A 14440-nucleotide genomic window follows, 5' to 3' on the forward strand; every position below is an offset into this window, starting at 1 on the left:
TTTGTGACATTGATCATAGATTTTATTGCTTCCATTGAAGCGGAATTTCTCAAATCATGCTATCAGTCACACAGGCGTACATGTTCAGTGAAACATATGAACTGCAATGAAATGCACTCAACTGGAAGGCAGAGTAGATTCTTTACACCAGTGAGAATCTTTTCATATTCTCCTCAGCTGCATCTCTATAGCAGTATTATCCAAAAGCCTCCCTTATTCACCAGCAATGCCATCATTTCTCCTGCAACTTATCTCCCCCTACACTCTTGTCTTTTTTCACAGATTGTGAGCATTTCAGTACTCCTTGTATTCATGTCTGGTGAATATTTACTTTTGTTGCTGAGTGGATTTTGGTCGAGAGCCAGATGTCTACCATCTTTGTGAAGATATCACATTCTTTGTGCTGGTATTCATGAACACTGGTGGTATATGCAAGACTAATTTCACTAAAACAATTACTGTGCATGAAACCATTTGATGATTCATACCCATACTGATTTATTTTTTATTTCACAGTGACATTTATTACTTTATTAATATGAAGGCTGGATGTGCAGAGGGTATGACACATTGTACCTAGATATACTCCTGTAACATCAAATGTTTCTATTTACAAAGTTTTTCACAGCATTGAGCATGATAGAAATGACCAATTGGAGGTGTTTAAAGGGGCCATGACATTAATTTTTTTAAATATTTTAATATGTTCCTTGAGGTTCACTTATATTGTTAAAGTAAAAAAATAAAAAAATATATAGGAGGGAAAGCAAAAATGTTCTACCCACATTTGACCCTCCTTTAAGACTTTTAGTTGATTGGATAACGTCATTGCATCGGATACAGTATAAACACCCACTTGCAATTAAGCGTTTTGAAAACATTATCCAAACCATCATTACAGATAAAGCGTTACTTACGGTTTGTGATGCAGCTGCTGTCATATTCAATATAACTGGCTGCTTCATCTTTCTACAAGTTTCTTTGGGAACTTTCTATTACACTGTTTCTTGTTGACAAAACAAAATGCTCCGAACAAACCAATAATCCTTCGATGTGATCCTGGACGCCATTAAAATAAACCATCCACTTATTTCTGACGCTGGGATCCTTCTGAAGTCTTTACAGAGACAAAAACAAGCCATTTAAACTGGACGTGTCAAAACGAACACTCTTTCACTCTTTCATTTGTCCTGTTGTCGACAGACTCAAGTGTATACTGTATCCAGTGTAGACAGCGTCAGTGATTATAATGGGTTCTATTTTCTTTTGGTGCGACGGTAGCATCCATTGTAGGCAAATGTCAGCCGGTAAGTGACTGAATGCCAGGGGGCGATGATGTGTAACTTTTTGTCTCTGTCTTACTCTTGGAAGCAGTCTTATGCAAATGTATTATCGTGTGACATCATAGGTCACCCAATATCAAAACAAGCCATTTTTGGAGCTTGATTAAATAAATGCTTTGTTTATAATGAGGAGGACATTTCAAGCTATGAAACTTGCAGAATTTTAAAATGGTACAGTGGTACAAATGTCAAAAGATCATGGCAAATTTGGTTTCTCATGTCAAGACCCTTTTAAATTTGCAGAAAAAATTAAAGTTTAAAAGGCAAGTTTAATTGATGTAAAATGTAATATGGTGTAATTCAAAAATGCAATGATATTTATACAAATACTCCTAATATTTTATATATATATATATATATATGAAGAGTTCAGATGCAAAAACCTCTAAGTGCCATCTGAAATTTTCTTCTAGAATGATAATTTTTATCAAGCTTGTTTATTTAAGTTCAGTAATTTCACTTAAGTGAAATTACTGAACTTAAATATACAAGCTTCATAAAAATGATCATTCTAGAAGAAAATTTCAGATGGCACTTAGAGGCTTTTGCATCTGATCTGAACTCTTTATATATACATACATACATGCATACATACATATACATATACATATATATAATTGCATTTTTATTATATTATTATTATTTATTTTTAAAATAATTATTAAAATGTGTACTCTCACATTTATTCAAGGTGCAAGTAAAATGTGTAATTACTTTTGACGTGATAGTTGAATTAAAGGAGCTGTATGTAGAATTCATTAAACCTTCTTAGTAGCGACACCAGTGGCCGTTAAGTGAACTGCAGCCAGCAACTTATTGCTCATGCTCGCACTCGTGCAACTGCACATGTAACATACAAGAGACTGAACATGATTCAATGCTCTGATATACTCACAGCAAAGTTCTTTTTAGTTCTTCGTTTAGAAGTAAAAAAAAAAAGTAAAAAATTGGAAATGTGATATACTTTTAATGAACATCCCAACGCTGTCCACGCAGCTGAGAGCGACATTTAGATGAATATATAAATGATTTGGCTATGTGTGACTGTAGTTTAAATGAATACCTTTTCTTTACATGACACAGTAGCTCTTTTGGCATTATCCTGAACATTCATTTCATGTGTCACTGAACCGAAGAGAGGTCCTCGAGAGCGTGCGTAACCAACACATACTTCTGATTTTCCCCGGAAAAAAAGTCCTTCACATAAAATCATTCAAAGTGGAATCAAAACAGGCTTTCATAGGCAACTTAGGAAATCAAGGAAGTTCTCATTTAAAAAAAGTAATTAATGCATGAAAGTTCTTACTTAAAGCCCCATTAGATAACAATCTTTATATTGTTTATCAAAACTATATGAAACCAACATGACTACATTTCTTAAACTTGGCACATCTACTTTATCATGGTCACTGTTAATTGTCATTGACCTTTTTTTTATAAAAAAAAAAAAAAAAGACTAATTTTGCATTCTAGGGCATTTCTACATTTTTGTTATTTAGAATGGGAATAATATTGTCTATTTGAAAGAAAGAGAATAACCCTATGATAGGTTTCAAGATCTGACCATAATTGCTTGCGCAAAACATCATGCATAGATGGTCTGTTTTTAAACAAACTTTTTTTCAACTGGGGGTTGGTTGCAATATTGACATTTGGCTTTTGTCGCAACAAGTCAAGTCACCTTTATTATAGCGCTTTTTACAATACAGATTGTTTAAAAGCAGCTTTACAGAGATAACAGGAAAATAATGCAACAACGTTTGTGTTTAGAAGAAAATAGTGTCATAGTCCAGCTTAAGTAAGTTCAGTTATGGTTAATTTTTCTTGTAAAGTTATTAATTTAGTTCATATAAATATATAGCTGCTCTGGAGAAAACAGTGATGCCATTGTCCAGCTCAGTTCAGTTCTCATATAATGATGTCAATGCAGGCAGATCAATAATATTGTTGAATATTAAATTAAATGAATATTCAATATTAAACAATACTCTCCCCATGGAATATTTTAAAGCACAAACATATGAATCAAAGGCTACAATTTTTCTTCTTTTGGCCTTTATTTCACTGATGCACAACACTGACCTTTCAAATCAATTGCAGGGACACCTGACATTTGTTTTAATGTTTGTTACAGGCACGGTGAACAACCATGAGTGTCTTCACATTGTCCTCTCCCACTCTGGGGCCCCTGTTCAGTTTTGCGGAATGTATCCATCTTGCTTCCCACCAAAAGAGCATATTTTCTCCTTTTAAGGAAATCACTCAGTGTTGTTCTCCGTGTCTGGGCAGACATGAATCTTTGTTAAACAAAAGAGTGGAGAGTGGGTTAAGAGCTGTAAAAAGCATGCTGAGAGGGAAGGACTGTTAGGTAGGAGATGGCAGCACACATACTGCAAGTGTGCCAATCTACACTATCTGCCAGCCTATCTGAAGTTATTCAGCGTGGCTTAACAAAGCCATGCTCCATCTGGCCTAAAAATCACTCTGGCATTCCACCGAGTGGCCTGCCATGACACCATAATGATGCCTTAAATATCAAAGACTAAAATTGCGAGGTGGTATTTTCTGTGCTTTTTGCTATGGTAACCCCTTTTGGAGCGGTAGTGTTGCCCGTCTCTGAAGACTTTGAAAACCTGTCCAGCAGCTCAAAGAGAAAGTTGGCTGTGATGGCTTTTTAGTTTGCGTTAATGAACATGAGGAAACAGGGGTTGACATTGATCACGGGATAATGATTTGCTAATTTGCCTATATTCCACCAGCTTCTTGTTTTTAGTCTCTGATTTTTTATTTTCAAAAGCATCGTTTTGATTTCAGTCAGCACTGTTAATTTCCTCTGGAACAGCGTGTAGGTTTAAGTCCACATGGACTGTTTCTGGTAATGAGCCTTTGGGAGTTGAGGAGCTAAAATTAGGCAAACGTGAAGGAATTGCACTCTTGCATGAGATGACTGTTACAACATAAGATACATTACCGACGGCCTTCATTCATGTCAGTGTGCTTGTGAATGTGACCTGGGCTCTGATCACGATCTGCTAGCGGAATACTTGATGATTGGATTGGATTCATGATTGGATGGTTTAGTGATTTGCCATTCAAAATAAGTCATGATACCAACGGTCTGATTATGGTATCGCGTGGGACGCTTGGACTAGGGTAGGCAGATTTTGACTGGAAACTTTGTCAACATGAAATAAAATTTGACCCTGTTTGCTTTTTAAAATGCAATCAATTCCCAAATAGAAGCAAGTCCTGCTTTCTAGAACTGGTTGATTACATAATATATTCAGTAATGTCAATTTGACTGGACTGAGAAAAAAAACTGAGCTGAATAATGACACTGTTATCTTAGGTAGAGCAGCTTTATAGCTGAATTTCTAAAGCCCTATTCACACTGGATTAGTACTATCTGGGGACCTTGTGTGATTTAGAAATGACCCACCCACATCTGAATTGCATGTGGCGCATTCGCACGGGATAAGCGAAGCCTGTGATTTTGCTCGAATTTACTGTCTTCTCCCGGATATGATGTCAATAGGCTATTGCTTGGAAATGTCTTGTTGTTATAGGTCTAGTCTAGCTGTAAGATATATCATAAACAGAAGAATGTTCCTCACCGCATGCTGCGATACATGTCATCCATCTCCATCTAATCATTCATTTTGTTTTCACTCTTCTGATGGTTTTCAGCTTTCTCTTTCTGCAAATTGTATAGTTGTATGGTGTAGGTATAACGATATGACCAGGTAATACCAATCCAGTGCGAATAGGGCTTATAAATTTGACAACATCGTCAATGTTATTAAATCAGCACTGAACTAACTTCAGCTGATTTACGACAATATTGCCTTCAGTAAAGCTGCTTAAATAGTTGAACTGAACTTGTTTCACCAAAGCAGTGAACAGCAGTGAACGTTATACATTTATTGAGCTGAACTGAATTGAGCTGAATAATGAATTTGAAATTGTCTCATATTTGATGAAGTTTGCATTAATGATTTACATTAATTTTGTAAATAATTTGTAATTAACTGTCAATTTTAGGGAACTGATTCAAAACTCAAAATTGTATTGCATCATCTCTGAAAAATGAATTATCACCAAATCCCTGTGACTTTTTTAATATATTAAATATAATAAATATAAAATATTTTGCTATAAAGTACTATAAAGTAACTATAATGGCAAAGCTGAATTTTCAGCATCGTTACTTCAATGTCACATGATCCTTAAGAAATCATAAAATTGTAATTTGGTTTAACATTTCTTATTATTACCAATGTTAAAAACAGTTTTTGCTGCTTAATATTTTAGTGGAAACCGTGATACGCTTTAGCAATCATTGAAATACTTTTGTTAATGTCATTTAATATCATGTTTGATTTGGGAATGTGAGCTAATGGTACAGCATCACACTGTAAGAAAAAACATCCAAACAGAAGAAGTACTGATCATTTTCTGCCAGGACATTATCAGTTAATTTTACAGACACAATGCAATGCGTAATTCAAAATACAGGTAAAACGCCTTACAATACTATACAATACTATACATATTCACACAGTACATTGTTCCTTATATTTACATACTTTTCTTAGAGTGCACCTGTACCATTTTAAGTGATCAGTCCTCATCTGGCTTCTGTTTCCGTCCCCTCGTCTTTTTATTACACCTCTCATTATTGTTGGTCAATGGCTGCCCATGTCTGTGTGTGAATAATAGATTGTCTCACTGTTATGTCCTCATCAAGTATGAAACGTGGAATGATTTGTCGTTAATCCCCTATTCAGCATCAGACAGAAGGAACAATTGAGGCCATATTTCTCTAGACAATTGCACGATCAGGGGGATAAGAAAACAACACATGAAATTAGTTTATAATCCTGTAAGTGTTCCATTATTTTCAGTCTCATGTTCCCTTTGGAATTCATATGCATACAAATGATCGTGCATATCCGCTGCTGTCGTTATGAGTTTGATTTGAACAGTTATTAGCAGTGATCACTCAAACGTATTATCTGCTGGTTTGAACTGTTTGGCTAACAGACACGATTCACATGAGGAGTATTTGGTAGTTTTTCAGATCAGTAGTTCACTGATTCCTGAGTACTGGGACAAAAAAGTGGAAAAATTAGAAAAAAAATTCGGTAACACTTTATTTCGATAGTCCACTTTAGGCATTACTAACTAAGTAACCTTGCAACTACATGTCAGCTATAGCAGTGATTTGAGTATTAGACTGTCTGCTTAATATATGCTAACACTTTATTTTGATGGTCCCTCCAATGAAATTACATTCTACTGACTATAAGTAACTTTGCAAGTGCGTCAACTTATTCTACTAACCCTAACCCTAACCTAACAGTAATACTCTGAGAGAGTTCACATGTAGTTGCAAAGTCACTCAATAGTTGGTAGGATGTCTAAAGTGTTCTATCGAAATAAAGTGTAACCAAAATGTATCAAAAGCATTATTTGGAATCATGAATTTAATGTTCCAACTCAATGCCAACACCATCAAAAACAAAACAATCTGCAATTTTTTTAATATTTTTTTATATTTTCCATTCACTTTAATGTATTATTTAAATTATAGGTGTTGAGGAAAAACATATTTTCAAATATTTCAAATATTTAGTTTTTCTGGTGATGCTAGCTAACTGCAGAAGGAACTGGCTAAAATATTTTGACTGACACCAATCCAAAATGTGACTTCTGACTTGTGATGGAGCCTGGAATTAAACCATGCCATGTTGCTTCGTTTGGCCAGTGCAGGACTGGTCCCCCGACTGAGCCTGGTTTCACCTAAGGTTTTTTTTGTCCATTCTGTCACCTGATAGAGTTTGGGCTCCTTGCCACTGTCGCCTCTGGCTTGCTTAGTTGGGGACACTTAATATTCAACAATATTATTGATCTGACTGCACTGACACTATTTGGTGAGAACTGAACTGAGCTGGACGATGACATTTTCTGCAGAGCTGCTTTATATCGGAATTGAACTAATTTAATAATTGATGATCTTTACAACATAACTGAATCAACTCTGAACTGACTTCACTTTAGTCTTTTTGTTAGCTAGATTTAAAATGAGTGTGTCTGCCTCCAGAACAATGCTAGGAAGATTTTTCCAGAGTTTGGGAGCTAAATAGGAAAAGGACCTACCGCCCACTGTAAATTTTTATATTCTAGGTATTAAAAACTGGCAAGAATTATTTTGACATATATATATATTTTATATAGACGTGAAGGACTATAATGCGTTAAGAGCTCGCTCAAGTACTGAGGAGCTAAACCATTTAGAGAGTAAGTAATTTGCAAGATTTTAAAATGTATGAACCAGGCTAATATGGTCAAATGAAAGACTGCTATCAAATAACACACCGGTTCCTAACTGACATTGAAGACAGAGCAGAGAAGCAATTAAGTGTTATAAAGTATTGTAGGTTATTACGTGCATGGGTTTTTGATCCTTTTTCAGAATCATGTAGTAGAAAATTACTAGTCATTATTTCAACTATGTATTCTGTTAGTTTTGTGAATTGGTATATATCATCAGGCCGCGGAGGAATATAGAGCTGTTGTGGTCAATAGTATTAAATGCAGCTCTTAGGTCCAGTAACACTAATATAGAAAGACAACCACGACTGGATGAAAAGAGCAAATCATTTTGTATCTCTAATGAGAGCAGTCTCAGTATTATGATACGGTCTAAATCCTGACTGGAAATCCTTGCAGATACCATTTCTTTTTTGACTGATAAGGGAGATTCAAGATCGATCCGTAAAGTAATTCTCTAGGATCAAGTTGTTTTTTAATGAGAGGTTTAATAACAGCCAGCTTGAACGTTTTTGGGACATATCCTAATGACAATGATTAATAATATTATTAATCATTATTAAAAGAAGAGGATCTATAACTTCCGGAAGCTTCTCGATTCCATTTGTTAATGTTAAATCTAAAGTATGATTATGACAATGAGTGGGTCCTGACACATGTTGTATATATCCAATTAAATGTACTGTATGTAAATGCCAATCCCAAAGCATCTTTTTCATTTTCTACATGGATATTAAAATCACCAACAATTAAGACTTTATCTGCAGCCAGTACTAACTCTATGTACTAATACAAAATCAGCAAATTCTTTGATAGTGTCTGTATGGTGCCCTGGTGGCCTGTGTACAGTAGCTAGTAAAAAACTCAAGTGGGATTTATTGTTTATACTAATTAATGTTAATTAAAGCACCATCACTTCAAAATAATTCTGAGTAATTCTGAAAATATTACTACTGTATAAATTTCAGCAACACCTCCCCCTTTGCCCTTCAGACGAGGCTTATGTTTATTACAGTAATCTTGGGGGGTATAGACTCATTTAACTTAAAATACTTGTCTGGTTTTAGCCTGGTTTCTGTCAAACACAGCACATTTAGGTTATGATCTAAGTGCTTTTATAGAAAGGGATCTAATATTCAGCAAGCCAAGCTTAATCATTTGTTTATTATATCTGTTTTTTATATTTTGAACATCAAGTAAATTGTTACCCTTAAATGGGTTTGGGAATTTTTTGGTTTTTACTTGTTTGGGGAACAGACACAGTCTCAATATTAAGGTATAGGTTAAAGAATCTCTGTGTGCTGAAATTTATCGGACGTCTGTGACGTGAGGCGGCTAGAAGACAGTCGGATTAGCCTGTCTGTCTGCTTCCTAACCTTTCAACAGGCCAGGTCTGGACCAAAAACATGTCCAATTGTCTATGACATCTATATTATCTATATTATTGTCCAGACTCCACTTAGACATCCAGCCATTGAGTGATGACTGTTTGCTATCAACCTATGACAGTGGAATCAACCCTACAAATTGCTTACAGAGTAAAATAATTTAATATTCTAGTGATCATCTTTGATTAATTTCATTGGAGAAATGTGGTTGTTTCCCAAACTAATGGTGGGTAAAATCACTGGACATGTTTAGTCTCATATCTCAAGAATCAGTGATTTATGTTTGGTGGGAGGCCAGTTTCATATACAAAACGCCATTGTTTGTAGCGCTGGTGCCCACATGGATGACAAATCAGAAACTGCGCTGATTGTTAATGTCATTAGTCCAGGCAGATCCACAGATATTGAGGTCTTATCATCCGCCCATGGGACATTAGTACCCAGCAGGAGTACGTGAGTGGTAGTAACGCAGTGTATCTGAGCAGTCATCTGTCCGCTCTATGTCCTCCTCAGACTCCAGTACTTGTGCACTCTTGCACATATGGTCCATTTCTTGACATCATCTCTGCCACGCTGCCATTTCTGATCAAAGGAGAAAAGCAAGGCAACATTTCCACAAGCAGACCTTCTTGTGCAATAGTTAAATAATCACATTTACCCATTCCATTATTAAAAAAATAGGTTTGTGAACGAGAACTCGGAATGCAGTAGCACAAGCAAGGCCATCTGACAAGCACTGTCAAATGAAATGTGTTGTCAATGAAAATGACTCATCATGCAAAGCCAAGATGCACTCCATACGAAGGAATTCATCCATTGACATGATGAGGTATTGATTGCATTCAAAAACCCAGCTATAGGGGATTCTCTCTGATTATTTCAGAAGTTTACACTTTTCTGTGAATAATCTCACATGCTGTGGTGTTGAATGGAGGTGTCTGGGATCTCAAGAAAAAATTATAGATTTGCATGTGACTCAGTTCTCTTAGAGGAACCCAATATTTCAGATTGATTTTGCTCATGCAATTTCAAAAATGACTATCTCTTTTTGATTTTATAAATACAGAGAGAAGATATTCAGGAAGAACATTGACTTAGAAATTGCCTAGTTTTAATGCTTTTTAAATGCTTTAATAAGTACCCAGCTAACAGGGAACATTCTTGTTACATGTTACTTGGTTTTGTGTTTCTTGGCTTTGTTAAATGGACTCTTATTTTGAAGTGTTGTTTGTTTCCATTGTCTCCTTTGTGTTCTCTTCCTGTGGTTTGTTCCTGTTTACCATTGTTACCATAGTTACCCTTATTGATTATCATGACAACTGATTAACCACACCTGTGCCTTTTTAACCCTTGTTAGACTGTGTGTATATACCACTGTTTCGTTTTTTGTTTGTCGGTTGTTGTCTTTGCATCCAGGGCTGCGTTCCAGTCCAAAATTGTCATGCCCTTCACTCGCTAACTTCCCTCCGTCTTGTTCACTCGGATGTACGTCATTGCTTATGTTGGACGAGTGCTCACTACTGGCGGAAACTGCAATGGGCTGAATTGGAACGTCCTAAGCCCTTGATCACTTGAAATCAGCTATGGAGTTGATTTATTTATTTATTTTTCCCTTTAAGAATTTGTTTAATGTAGAATCCAAATGTTTATAGGTGTGTTTGGGTTGTTTTAAATGAAAAAAATTATAATTAATATATCATAGAGTTGTTTGTTGTTGTGGTGATTAGACGAGATCTGTGGTGACGTCACAATCGTACTGCATTGTGGGACATATAGGTGCCTGAAGTAGACTCACTCCCTCGGTCAAACTCGAGGGAACGAGGGTCTGTCCATATAAACTTCCTTCGTCCACTTCACGAAGTGGAACACACTTCAAAATGGCAGCAGGGATTCCCCCGAGGGAGGGAATGTTCCGCCATGGAACAAGCGCGCCTGCTCTTAAAGGGAATGTGAGATGATGCTCTGATTGGTTTATTTCATGTTACGCCCAAACCACACCTATGAGTAATGTAGCTACTTCAGACCAACCCATTTTAGATTTGCGTGGGGCGCAAGAGTCATTTATCCCCCCGGTATAATAGCACCAGCGCCCGAGATCCGCCCACAAAGTTACTTGTGTTTCGCGTTTGATACTTGTGTTTCAGATCGTTAAGATAGGGCGCCTAGTCTTTAATAATGTTAGCACATAAACCATATTTATACGTTGTTCATGGAATTTTTTCAGAAAAGTTTCAGTTGGATGTTCATCTAATTGTTATTTTAGTGTTACTACTTATTTCAGAATGTCCAGAGAAAATTCAAAAGTAGCATTCCCCATAATGTTTGCAAAATTATAAAATGGAATGTTCCCGTAACCAACTTTCAGAGAACATTCAGAAATAACATTTTCATAACTTAATGGGAATGGTAGCAAACATTCTTACTTGTTGTTAGCTGAGTATCAACAAAAAGTAAGGATACATCTAGGAAACTTTATAAAAGAGGTGTATTTTTTGGTGGAATCAACCTACAATTTGATTGAGTAAACTTGATTATCTTTGGATATTTAGCTGAGTTAGTGATAATTAAAAAAAAGAGAAAGAAATAACAAGTTATTATTCTATTAATCATTGCAGTAAGATTGTGGGACTTGATTGTCTCATATCTCAAGAATCAGTGAGCTTAAACGCTGGTGCGATAGTGTGAGATTTGTGACTGTTTCCAGTTAAAAAAATGTAAATAATTGTTTTACTTGATCTGTTTTTGATTTTATAAAGTAAGCTATTTCATCCTTGTTATCCACAGGTCTAAAGAACTAATCAAAGAGGCCATTCTTGAAAATGACTTCATGAAGAACCTGGAGCTGTCTCAGATTCAGGAGATTGTGGACTGCATGTACCCTGTGGAGTATGATAAAGAAAGTTGTATCATCAAAGAAGGCGATGTGGGCTCCCTGGTCTATGTCATGGAAGGTAGGTCATGTCCAAGTATCTTTGCTTTATCCTTATATGTTTACTTTACTGTGTTTTACTACTGTACCAGATGATTTACAGACCGGGCTGAGTATTACTCTGCTTTTTCACCATGTAATACACAGTGTTGCATTGCTTTATTTTGAATCCTGAACATTTACTGCCCATAAATAATTTGAAAAAGACATGCTTTTAAAAAAACAATATATATATATATATATATTAAACAAAATACACGTTTAGCATAATTTAAAATGGAATGTAAAATGGAACCACTTTTTGACATTGCGATGACTGTCAAAAAGTGGCCCAGTTTACCTCATTTCACCCCATGAGATGAGACAGCCGGGAACACTTTAAAACAAGTTTTGTTGATATTAGTTAATTAATTAGCTAACATGAACTAACAATGAGCAATATGATTTTACAGCATTTATTAATCTTTGTTAATTTTGTAGTTAATATTAGGTACAGTTAAAAATGTGTTCATGCAAATTCAGTGTTAACTTGATATGTATTAGTACTGCCATGGCCAAAAGTATTGGCAGTGAAATAAATTTTGTTTCGCAAAGTTTGCTGCTCCAGTATTTGTAGATTATTTTTTAATTTATATATGTCACTGCCAATACTTTTGACCACGGCCGCAAATGTTGAAATTAACATATACTAAGGTTAATAAATGCTGTAGAAGTATTTTTCATTGTTAGTTCATGTTAACTAATGTAGAAAATGTTAACAAATGAGACCTTATTATAAAGTGTTACTGTCAGTCTCTGTTGATGAAACATGTCATTAAAAATTCAAGAGACTGAATTTGTTCCTCATATCTTTCTTTTTTGGTTGAATAATGTGAGGAATATTTCACGTGTTAGCACATGGAGTTCTGGAGGAAAAGACGTTTTAATCCTAACATTTCTAGATGATTAAGCAGTTTATAGCTACAGTTTAGTGTTTGGTTTTTGCTCTGTGTGGATTAATTACCACTTGTAAATTAGATTTTATGAGGATACAGTTTGTAATAGCTCTCAAAAGCCCACTCCATTTTTATTTATATGTTTTTATTAATGACTGTTATAAAAGGAAATACTCCATGTAGTAGCTCACAAATTATTATTATTTTGTAGCCACAGTAGAGGAAACGGGTTCACACACCAGACGAGACCTGAAAATGTAAGAGTCGGTTCAGTTATTTTGGTTGTTTCTGTAGTTTACAGCCAAACAATATGTGAAGAGAACCATGTTTAGCTCTCTGAAATAGGGCTGATGCTGTTTGAACACGTTGGTTTAGAACTGAACCTGTGGAGTAATAACCGTCGCCTGATTTAATGCACTTCCAATTTAGCTTTTCACAGACATCACGTAGATTTCTTTGCTCTGTTATATTATATTTCTGAGTGGTCTGTCGCAGGTTCTTATGCCGTTTGTGAAAAAAAACTCCTTTGTTTTTTTGACCACAAACAAAAGTCCTTTCAGATGGGTTCAGTTGTTCACATGGTTGGATTCAGACGCCACAGGGGTTTTCTGAATGCATGGCCACCCTCTGTGCTGCAGCGGTCTCTCAAAGCATTTAAAAGTTCACTTATGGCCTTTGTGGAAAATAGTCTGACGTTGATTGTGAAGTACACCTTGTAAAAAAAAGACTGTATGGTGCCAAATTGGTCTCCAAGTTGCACTTTGAAAATATTAACCACTATTAAGGTGGTTTCTAGCCTTGAAGATGTCTCTTGAGCTGATTTCATAGTGTCTGTTTGGCCACAGATAGCATGGACATAAAACAAATTAAACTGAGTTTGCTTTAACAGTTTCAAGGGTCATTGGATGTGTTGCAAGAAAAAGATTGCTTCCAAAATGTTTCAGTCACATTTCAAATTCATCATCAAGCGCTGTAGAATTTTGGCATTTACAAAAATAGAGTGGAAATATCCTGTGAAGGGCTATGAATAGGTATTCAAGTGAGGCAGATGTACCATTCTGTTAAGTAGAGCCACTTACTGTGGTGATTTTTTTTACAGCGCTGCACCCATGATCCACTTTTTCCTCTCCAAACTAACCCCTGCCAGTCGCCTAAGGAGGCATGCTCTTTACCTCTAAACCTTTCATTCTGCTCCCAGTAATGTACACTCTGCAGGCGGCTCACCTCATCCTGGTGTATTGTTGTCCCTGTAGAATATGTCTTGCTAGTCGCCTCTGGTGACAGAGATGCTAATTTCCTCAAATGTATTGCCTTGCCCTTGTGTTGGCCCAGTCATTTGATTCCTAACCCCCTAAGACTGGTTGTGGTCCCCCTCACTAATGTATTTAGTAAGCGTTTTTGGCATGAATCAAGTGACCATATATATTTTATAGAAATATTACACTTCTATAAAACACTTTATTTGAAGGTGACGTAGTTACATTGTACTCAAGTAATAATAATTAACTACAT

The 14440-nt window shown here is 35.8% G+C and overlaps 1 protein-coding gene across 2 annotated transcripts in view; it reads left to right on the plus strand.

Annotated features, from left to right (window-relative positions):
• Positions 1-14440, plus strand: part of prkg1 (protein kinase cGMP-dependent 1) — a 173996-nt gene that overhangs the window by 7948 nt on the left and 151608 nt on the right. For both annotated transcript variants that reach the window (XM_082151509.1, XM_082151508.1), the window contains exon 2: positions 11849-12015. In XM_082151509.1, coding sequence (XP_082007635.1) covers positions 11849-12015 — 167 coding nt within the window. The remainder of the gene's footprint in view (positions 1-11848; positions 12016-14440) is intronic.

This window comes from Leuciscus leuciscus (genome assembly GCF_965113295.1).
Source record: "Leuciscus leuciscus genome assembly, chromosome: 21".
Lineage (NCBI taxonomy): Eukaryota > Metazoa > Chordata > Actinopteri > Cypriniformes > Leuciscidae > Leuciscus > Leuciscus leuciscus.